At 35.8% G+C, this 10,890-nt stretch overlaps 1 protein-coding gene across 1 annotated transcript; it reads left to right on the top strand.

The window, feature by feature from the left end:
• The first annotated feature begins 1,915 nt into the window (after nt 1-1,915).
• LOC111196673 (uncharacterized) lies at nt 1,916-10,594 on the top strand. Its single transcript, XM_022686027.2, has 5 exons — nt 1,916-2,015; nt 5,556-5,864; nt 6,594-6,710; nt 6,830-6,891; nt 10,076-10,594. Exons 1-5 carry the CDS (start codon nt 1,970-1,972, stop codon nt 10,187-10,189), a joined length of 648 nt encoding a protein of 215 aa, XP_022541748.2. The 5' UTR covers nt 1,916-1,969; the 3' UTR covers nt 10,190-10,594.
• The last annotated feature ends 296 nt before the right edge of the window (nt 10,595-10,890 follow it).

Genomic DNA, 10,890 nt, shown 5'->3' with positions numbered 1-10,890 from the left:
CTGCATTTCATATCTGCAACACATTTTTTAAAAGGTGAGATGGGGAAAAATGGCTGTAAAAGTTAGTAGTACTAATAAAATTAAATTAACTAAAGAACATAACTTATTAAATAAGCATTTTAGAGAAGCTACATTTTTGAGTCTCTCAGATATCCCTGTGCGCAAAGAACAAGGTCAAAGGTCTTTTTGGATGCTGGTGATCTTCGGGCCCTTAGGTGGCACTGCATTAAAAACAGGCTGTACTGATTCTACACTGGACATCACTGCATGAGATCAGTAACATTTTCAGAAATCACTGTCTTTGAACACAGTTCACTGTGCTGTAATCCACAAATGCAACTTAAGCCGTGACGTATAGAAAAAAGGACCATATATAAACACCCTCCAGATACACTGCAGTTTTCTCTGGGCCAAAGAAGAGGCATCCACTGTGGACTAATCTCAAATATGGAGCTACAAAGAAGGTGATTCTAGCAGTGTGTCCAATGAGTTTATCTGATACTACTAGACATGAAGACAAAAACAGGGTAACTGCATGTGACGTTGTAAATGATGTGTTGAAATACAAGAAAAGGGAAGCATCTGCCACAATGAGATAATACACCACTACGATCTGAGTAACACAGAAAAGATCAGCTTATTTTGTTTCCTGTTTTGTATGTGAACATTAGAGTTGTGAAGTGACTAATGAATTTGTAATGAAAGAGTCAGAGTTGCAGCCAGTGACCAGATAAAATACAGGTGGGCTTTTATCTGCTGCTGGTGCTCCTTGTTGCTGAAGATGAGTTTACAAGTCTTTCTTTATCTGCAGAAACCTAAACATACACTCATCATCAAAACAAATAGTTGCACCCTTGGGGCCTTACATTGCAATAATTAATGCAAAAAAGAACATCATTCTTGTAAAATGTGCATTTATTAAATTTGTTTCAAAAATAATACTGCATAATAAGACAAAGCAGTGCAAAATAAAATACATTTAAATATGATGACTTTAAAGTGCTACCTGTGTTTAAAATACTGTACATAATAAAGTAAGTCATATGAACTGCAAACCATAAAATATTCTTGCCTTGCCGATTCCCGTAGCTCTCCTATTGGCTGTTCACATTGTTCTCGTCACTATTTGCGTGAGCAAAGTCTCATGTCTTCCGATAATATTAAACACGGTTGATTTAATCGGAGCCCCAGGACGCAAACCCGACTGTCTAAAACTTTTAGTCGTAACCAGCTTACACTTACACTCCACAACTCGACTGCAGCTCGACTTTAGCAAGACTCTTGTGATTTTATCCCGACTCTAGAAATTTGTCTGTGGCAGTGAAATCGCTTGAAAATCGTTAAGTGTAAGGTCCGCATAAGATAGCAATGAGCATAGTGACACACTGTGTTGCATGTTTATTGAAGTTCAGACTCTAGAAATTTATCAGTTATAGAAAAACAGTAGTAAATATCTTTTTAGTAGTCCAAAAATCAATATTATGAGTAATATCTGGATGAAAGATGATATGAAAGGAAGAGAGAAGAGAGACAAAGAATGATAACCAGGGACTGATCTCACATGATTTCAAAGTTTAGTTAACATCCAACTGAAAGCAACTATGCTGTGTCTTACAAAGAAAACAGATTTGAGCCTACAAATGGAAATGTTAACAGTCTGAAATAATCTGTCTAAAGAGTGAAATCATTTATAAAAAGCATGTACACATACAAGAAGGTATAATAAATTGCCAGTGCGTCTGTTTGATAAACAATAGATATATACAGTAGATGAAAAAAAAATGTGTGACTGCTTTTGTTACATTGTAAAAGATGTGTATGTAACAGCCCACAGGAAGCTAAGGGAGTTACAGCAACCAGTAAAAGATTTGCCTACATTAGTTCCTGTTTTACCATGTGAAAATTAAAGAGGTGAAGGGTCCAGTAAAGCACAGCTGACAGAGTTACAGTACTTTAGAATTCAGTAAGAATGCAAGTGGGCTTTTATCTACTGCTGTTGCTCCATTTTGGTGAAGGTGAGTGTACCTATCTCTATTTATCTGCAAAAACCTAGATATATCACAGTGTCAAAATCTTTGAACCCTGCTATTAACTTTTGGTTCAATTAGACTCAATTAGAAAAATTATTGTCAAAAATGTTTATTCTTTATATTTGAGCCCTTTCAATAAATTACAACACATTTGACATTTCTTTCAAAAGGAATTTTCGCTACAATTGTAAGTTATTTTAGGGGCCTTATTTTTAAGTACAGTAAGCTGTATTCTTTAAAGAGAGAATATCTGATTTATGGTTATTCACTGGAAGGGCTTGTTTAATAAAATTTCCTAAATTAACTAGGACAACCAAGTAAATACATTGACATAATACTATATATTTTTAATGTGCTGCATGCATTTCATACATATCTGTGTTGTTTCAAGTGTCCCTAGTTTGTTTCAGCTGTATAAAATGTAAAAAAAATATTTGCAGTGGCTTGCAAAAGTTTTTTACATTTTGTCACCTTACAACCACCTTACTTATTTATATTTATTTATTTTTTTAAATCAAGGCTTTATATTGAAACCCCTAAATAAAACTTTATGCAATTAATAACCTTCTGAAGTCACTTAATTAGTTAATAAAGTCCAGTTGTGTGTAGTTTAGTCTCAATATATATACAGCTGTTCTGTGAAGACTTCAGGGGTTTTTAGAGAACCCTAGTTAACAAACAGCATCATTGAGACCAAGGAGCTCACGAGAGAGGTCAGAGATCTTTGTTTGAGATCAGTCGTGCACTCCACATATCTGGCCTAACATACAGCCAGAACTACAGTGGGATGGTTTATATCAGAGAATATTTATGTGTTAGAATTGCCCCGTCCTGAGCTAAATTCCATTGAGCTTCTGTGGCAGGACATGAAAGTGTGAGCTATTTTGCTAAGAGAAACAGGCAAAAATCTATGTCTTTAGATGTGCAAAGCTGGTAGAGACAAACCCCAACATACTTGATATATTTATATTGGGGCATGAATACTTTTGCATGTTGCACTTTTTAAAATTTTGATAGAATTGTATTACATTTCTAGAAATATCTATCATTTTGGTTCCATTTTATGTTGGTCTATCACTTTAAATCCTAATAAAATACAATAAAATACACATTTGTGGTTGTAAGGTGACAAAATAAGCAAAAGAGGTATGGATCATTTTAAGATCACTATGACATACAATTTTATCTTCAAAAATCATGTTGCACAGTGATCGCCTCTCAGCCAATCACATTGCAGGGTCGGAACTAACTGTGGTATAATTAAATATAATCATGATTTGGAGCTGAAGTTAAACTGACCCCGAGGATAAACAGTGTTTTCAAATATGAGGGTTAAACAATATTTTAAAGTGTTACTGTAACATTGCTAATGATTAATAAATGTAAGTGTTACACGTCTCAGACACAAGATGCAGTAGCAGATATATCCTGTAAAAACAGGAGAAATAAAGACACAGAAGAACAGTTGTGGTTCTTTGTTTGCTGTCTCTTCTCGAATCTCATTTTGAAAATCTCCACACAGGAGTAGAATACATTTGTTACATTGTTTAGGTTAACATATTGAATTTTATATTTTTTGTCTAAATTGCATTTGTGTCATACACGCTGAATTTTGGCTTCAGTGATATATGTGTATATGACATAAAATATGAAATAAAAATTCTCTATATATTCAAAAAACATTTTCTCTTTAACCAAAAACCTCCAGCTAGGGCTTACATGATTAACACATCATGATCAGTGAGATAACGAGACCAAGACCAAAAGCTTATAAATAAGAAGAGTCCCAATGTGGGGAGTACAAAAACAACAAAAAACATTTAAAATAATACTATTTATTTAAAGGTTAGTTAGTTAATGTAATTAATTCCATAAGAAATTTAAACAAACATGACAAGCCCCTAGATAATGTTAATGTTAATGTTAGCATTTAGCATAATTGAGTAAATTGTAATGGCAAGAGTTAGCGTACATTTCACTTGGGCTGTGACCGAAATGGCTCCCTATTTACTAGTTAGGGCACTATTGAGTATGTCAGCCATTTTTCTTTGAGTGTCCGAATCATAAGGGGGGATTCGAGCGTGATTTTGAGGGCACTAAAAACTCCCATAATGCATCATGATTTATAGTAAACTTCGCTGCTTACTAAGCGAGCTGAATGTGTCCCAAAATGCTTTGCGGGTCTCGCTACTAAGCAACAGACAGCCGAAGAAACGGAGCGGACAGCGAGCCGCCAGGGTTGCCAGATTGTTACAGTGGGATTTAGATAAAACCAATTCACAGGGAAAAACGTGTTTCAAATCCACAAAATTACTGAGAAAACCACCGAAACAACTGATGTTCCTCATACCATAAATATCTTAAATATCACTGATTACAAATGACATTTAAATGAGTTTATCTGCATATTTGTATTATGTGTTTTGTGCCTTGTATCATTGGACACACGAAACAAAAACGTAAAAACAGTAACTTACATAAAAACAACCTTGCAAGCAATGAAAGAAAGCTAAGCTTCAAATTTCCATCAGCAGGACTAAAAGCTGTCTCTGCAGGGTTAGATATCTAACTATAACACTACCGAGTTAAATTTCCAAACTCAAACAAACAGATAAATAACTTCATGATCAGCTCAGAGCTTTACTAACTTTAAATCAGAGCTCAGTTCAGTGTGTTTATGGAGTTTTAAACACGGCTCAACCCCTCTCTCACCTGTGTGTGTTTATGTGACCAGTGCTGGCACATGATAATGATGAGTTAGTGTCCGAATTCACTCCAGTTTTACCACTAATTAGTGAACTTATTAGTATCTCCCTACATAGCGCAACACTAATGAGGGAGTAGGGAGCCAGTTCGGTCAGTGCCTTGGTTTAAACCTATTATTTTCACTACCAACATGGCAATATGAAGCCATAATTACATCTTTAAAATAGTTATTTTACTGTTTTTAGGCTGTTTGTGGCCTTATAATATTTACTAACTTGTGAAAACAGGAGAAATAAAGACGCATGAGAACAGTTGTAAATAATGCTTTGTTTGCTGTCTTTTCTCGAATGATTTCGAGAAGGGATTTTCTGTATAAGTAGCAATACTCCTGGCGCCCTCTAGTGGCCAAAAATAAAATAAATCACCAGGGTTTTAGATTAGAAGACTGAGTGAGCGACCAAAGCAAATATATACCCAAAAAATATTAATAAGTAATTATTGTGGCCACATGTTAATTTCTTTAGATAGTGGTGACATAAGGAGAACACTGAATACATTGGTTTAGAATGACGGGTTATATTTTTTTAAGCCAATCCTAATGTAGTTATTCTGGTAAGTGGATAAGCGTCATTATATAATGAAAAAAACAGGGTAACTTTAATCTGGTCTGTTTAGTAATGAAAAAAAAAAAAAAAACATTGTAATACTTCAGGAAAACTGTGCAAAAGCTCCTCAAGCATTTATTCATCCTTTATTCATGATGGCTTTAAATGAATTCTGTTTCTGACTGTCAGTCTCATTAACTGTTTCATTCTGCAGGATGCATACTGCAAGACCAAGGGAAGACAATAATGGTTACTGCAGATATAAGCAGCTCAGTACTGCTGTCCTGCTACTGCTCTGACCTACAAACCACACCTGATGCCTTCATCTGGAGGAAACACAAAACAAACTGGGAAGACATAGACTTTGAGAGTGATCAGTACAGAAACAGAGTTCAGATGTTTGATAATCTCTCTCCAGCTAATCTCTCTCTACTCATATCACACCTGACTGAAGAGGATACAGGAGATTATGAGTGCAATGCTAAAGGGAGACAAAACATCTACTTCAGACTGACCATTAAAGGTAAAACACTGTTTTAATGACTGGAAAAGTAGAAACAGACTAAGTAGTTGTACTATATAATGTAGGGGAATTTATTCCATTAGAAACAAGAAAGAGTGATTACCTTCACTGTGCACATTCTCAGTTAATTAGTCTTCTCACCATCAAAACAGTCTTGTTTTGAACATTTGGAACTGTATTTGGACTTGTATTTTTTTGGATACGGTCCATATATCAAGTACCGATAAATGCAAACTAGAAATTCCTATTCCTTAAAAATGTCTTGTTTTCTGAAGTTTTTAGTTTCTTTGTCTTTAGCCTAAATTTCCTCTTAATCTTTATGTATTTGCCCAAATATATATAAAAAAAAAACACAAATTAAAAAACATGCATTATTGTGTGCAACTAATTCAGACTTTCCTCAGCTTTCCTCAGTTAGTTATTGAAGCATGACTGGCTAAAATACTGTTCACTGTTATATATGTGAACAAACTTACAAATAAACACAATGGACGATATCACTATTATCAACAATTATTGAGGTCATGTTCATTTACTGTACGATAAATTGATATCGCAATTATTGTGAAAGGCCTTGTCCTTATCAGTATGTAACTTCTATGGGCCATGCATAAAAAAAATATATAGACACATTTTTAAATAAACCAAATATGTTCTAAATATGTTTAATAATGCAACACTTGTTTATTCATTATTGTGGTAATGCTTACCATTATTTTTTACTTACAGGGTCAGGTAGCATAGAACGCCCACTACTTGGCAACCCTATTGTAATCTTATTTGCTGCTGTGGGGGTTTTAGCGCTGGTAATGGTTCTAGGAGGAATCATCTGCTGTAGATACAGAGGTAAACACATATGCCCACATGCAGACTTTATATTAATACTCTTTGTATTTACTGATACTCATAGAGCGGGGCCTTGTGCAGTTGCTGAGTGCAAGTGTGTTTGATTAGATTTTTTTCAGCTCGGAGGCGAGGGCAGATGAAAACGTGTGAGAGAAAAGAAAGGAGAAATCAGGAATCAAAGGTAAAAACTATGAATGCTCTTTCCATTCTTTAAAATGGTTACATTTTATCCTTCCTGCTCAACAGTCCTGGGTCATGATGAGCCAAATGTGTCTAGACCTTTCATCTACTGATGAAAGGTCTAGACTGCAGGCCGATCAGTTCAGCACCTGGAATCTTCTTCTGCCAAGCCATGCTGAGGTGATAGATGCAGTATGTGGTTTGGATTTGTCTTACTGTAATATGCAATCTCTGTACTGTGGTTGATACTGCCTTTCCAAATGAGTTTACTGCCAAATACCCTGTATTAGTCACTAATGCACTAATACACTGTGCACTGATAACCAGTGTTCTCAAGTCTCACGCTTTGAGAGTGTGACACACGCACTTCAGCGAGTTCACACGCCACACATGGTATTTCTCACACTTGCCAATCCATTGGCTGTATATTATAAAGTACTCTTGTTGAGCCAATCACAATATAGGCGCGAAGAACTGTCCGATTCGAAAGTTCTGAAACACACGAAAGTTCTGAAGCACCTGAAGCCCCTGAAATAGCAATATGCCAAAGTAATAGCGTACCTGGCTCTTAAATGGAATGGCAACTGGCACCCTAATAGGTTTATTGCACATTACATCCAAAACACACATATGAGTAATTGGTTTTGTTTTTTACTTGAGTAAAATGCTTGAGTTGATACTTAAACTTCTACAGAAGTATTTTAAACCCTGGTAATGAATGTAAATACTTTTCACACCTGTGATCTTGGGGGTTTTACACATATGTTGCCCTGATGCTTCACATTGCCTTGGTGTACATTTAGAGACTGTAGCTCATCTGTTGAGAGGTCAACACCCAGGCACCACTGATACCCCTGATACACTCATGCTACATGTTTTACAGTGTGTTTGGTTATTGTTGTGCAGTGGTAGCAAGTAAGCTTTTACCATTAGGGCTGTGCGACACAGCAAAATTTGGTATTGATCAAATACCAAGTAAATACAGGGCCAGTATTTCCGATACTGATACCAATACCGATACTTTTTACTACTACCATACTTTTGTGTAGAGCAATGTATCATAATTCATTAAGTGATCGCATCATCAATATGCAAATTTGAATGAAAACTTGAATGTTAATGATTATTTAATTATTTGGTACATTTTCCTTTAATTAATCATGTTTTGGATGATAATAAAACACAGGAAAAGTTTTTACGCAAATAAAAATATGTTTATTAGGTCATTTAGAAATGTTTATGGAAAACGTAAAACTCAAATTTCCTTTTTGGGGTGCTAATCTGCATTTGCAATTAACAAACTCAAGATGTTCCTTTGACGGTTAACATAAAATATTTATTCAGCCATATTCATATTTCAGGTTTGAGGCATAAATATATCCTTTTGTAGGTAGCATATATATTTGTCAATTCCAGTGAAATAATTAATTTAGTTTTTGAAAAAAAGGGGGGCAGAGAAAAGAGTAGAGTTGTTCGTCCAGTCACTCTGTAAATGCCTGGAGTTGTATCGAAGATAAACTAAAAGTTAAGAATCAATCTCATTACACAATTATTGATCAATACCCAATACCAACGTTAGTATAGACACTATTGATATTTTAAATCAATCCACTAGAGTTTAATTCACTGACAGGGTGGGCACAACACTCTACACTAATAAACGTTTCTGGGTTATACTTTTAACACTACATTCTCCTACATGTCTCAAATGTGAGTTTCTCAAAAAAAAAACAAACACAAAAATCACAAGAAAAGGTGTATATTACCGTATTTTTCGGACTATAAGGCGCACCGCATTATAAGGCGCACGATGAGTGAACGGTCTATTTTTAGTGTTAGTCCATACACAAGACGCACTGGATTATAAGGCGCACTAAATGAAACTTTATTTATATCAGTAACAATAACTCTGAGCAATAAATCCTTCACAATATCTGTGAAAAATAACAACATCTCTGAGCAATAAATCAACAAGCACAGCAAGTACGTATTACTCCGCGACGCTCCTGACAACGGTAGCCGCAACGCTCCGACAGACCATAATATTATGTTGAAGCACAGCAAGTACCGCATTACTCCGCGAGGCTTCTGACTATAATAGCGTGTTGTGCCGAATTCGGTGAATAAAACGGTTTTAAAACAGAGATAAAGATTGGATAAGTTTCATTTCTGGATGAAGTGATTTCCAGCGCTGTTTGGATATAACTGTGGATTACAGGAGACTGGATTGATGGATTCTCTTTAGTCTGGACGCGTTTTGAAGGTAGGACCTGTGGCTGAGCGCGGGTGTGTGTTCGGGGGGTGGCGGCAGTGACCGGAGGTTACCCCAGGACAAAAGGAGAGCCTTTTATTTCTGGAAACATGCGCTCTGACGCAGCTCTAATTCATGAAACATACATCCTACAGTAAAAGCACAGTTCTGGAATCCGGAGAGCCAGACGGTTCGAATGGTGTATGACATGACCGCATTCGATGAAATATGGACGAACGATAAACGCAAATATGAGAGTTATGAATTATTAAAATCATAACCAAGGCATATTTCGCCCTAAATGTTTATTTTCTGAAAGGATATTCCGCTAAATAGGCTAAATAGCTCAAAAGCAGAGATTCTAAGCTTTAAAATGGTATATTGGATGTCTATATTGAACCTGTAACTGTTCATAACTATTCAGAAACACAGCCAGTTATGAAATATTAAATATTTCTGGCCCGCCGGGGGGCCAGCGCGTGTTAAGAGGTTAACTTTACTTAGAAGTGGGCGCTAAAAAGAAACAGTTTGTGGTATTACCCCAGAACGGGTGGAAAGGAAAGTTTACCGGCACCTTGTTCTGGCCACGGAGCTACAGTGGAAACTAGCTACCCTGAGCCACAGCCGAGAGGCAGTACGGCAGTCAAAGGTAACCACGCGCTAGCCCAAGAGGGGGATCTTTTTCTGGCGTGGGTGAGGAATTCTGCACAACAGAGCGCCGTGTACCACATAAAAATCGAGGTCAGTAAACACAAGCAAAATCCATACACAAGGCGCACTGCATTATAAGGCGCAATGACGATTTTTGGGAAAAAATAAGTATTTTAAGTGCGCCTTATAGCCCGAAAAATACGGTAGTTACTTAGTGTGTTTACTCTGTCATACGTGTGTGTGTGTGTGTTTAAGGAAATTTATTAATTGGCTCTTTCTGCAGGATGATGTGACATACTCTACCATAGTCCACATTAAAAGTTTAACACCAACATCCCCAGTGATGAACACCAGATATGAATATTCGTCAGAATATGCCTGCATCAAGCTAAATTAGCATACAGACATGCATGATTATGTCAAATGTTTTTGTATTTTTTTAAGGTTCTCAGTAATTGCTTAGCTTACAGTTATATGTAAATGTATTGTTCTTTTGCATACAGTATTCATCTTTTAAAAAGTACATTTAACTGTTTTATTCATTTAGCATTTGTGAATTTGCATTTATTCTGTCTGTCTGGCTTTACAATATTTATAATATTTCTTTTGCCAGTAAATTTCAACTTCTGCTCAGGATATTATGGTTTCTGTATGAATGTAAGATCTTCTTGTTTAAAAAGGAACACAGTATGTTATTGTGAGTTATTATAAACAGGTGTTACAGTAGAATGAATACTCAAATACTGGATTAATGCTGGCTGTGCTAGATATTGTGTACTGTATTCATTATATTTGGACATATTTTATGTTTTAGTATCATTAGGCTCATTTTTATTTACTTTTTTATTAATATTTTAGCATTAGGAGAAAAGGTGTTGGAAAATGAACATTTAAAATAAAATTGTAAACATATTTGTACATGTACACATGATGCAGTTTGTCTGTCACAGTCACTCACTGATCCCTTTCTGCACTGTGTGCACTAACTTTACCTAATTTACACTATATGAGTCCAGAGGTATACCCAATGAATAGTAATACATAAAAAACATGCCAGGCATGGGCTGGAGATGTATAAATACCCCCCCTCCCCATCCA

The sequence above is a fragment of the Astyanax mexicanus genome, chromosome 1 (assembly GCF_023375975.1).
Source record: "Astyanax mexicanus isolate ESR-SI-001 chromosome 1, AstMex3_surface, whole genome shotgun sequence".
In the NCBI taxonomy this organism is placed as follows: Eukaryota; Metazoa; Chordata; class Actinopteri; order Characiformes; family Acestrorhamphidae; genus Astyanax; species Astyanax mexicanus.
The sequence above is the reverse complement of the archived record's forward strand: the minus strand, read 5'-3'. Positions and strand labels throughout refer to the sequence as shown.

What these genes read in the sequence shown, in the direction of transcription:
- LOC111196673 (XM_022686027.2), top strand. Translation starts at nt 1,970, where the DNA reads ATGCAAGTGGGCTTTTATCTACTGCTGTTGCTCCATTTTGGTGAAG. An exon ending in CTTCAGACTGACCATTAAAG is followed by an intron (nt 5,865 to 6,593) that starts GTAAAACACTGT and finishes TTTTACTTACAG; the next exon opens with GGTCAGGTAGCATAGAACGC. An exon ending in CATCTGCTGTAGATACAGAG is followed by an intron (nt 6,711 to 6,829) that starts GTAAACACATAT and finishes GATTTTTTTCAG; the next exon opens with CTCGGAGGCGAGGGCAGATG.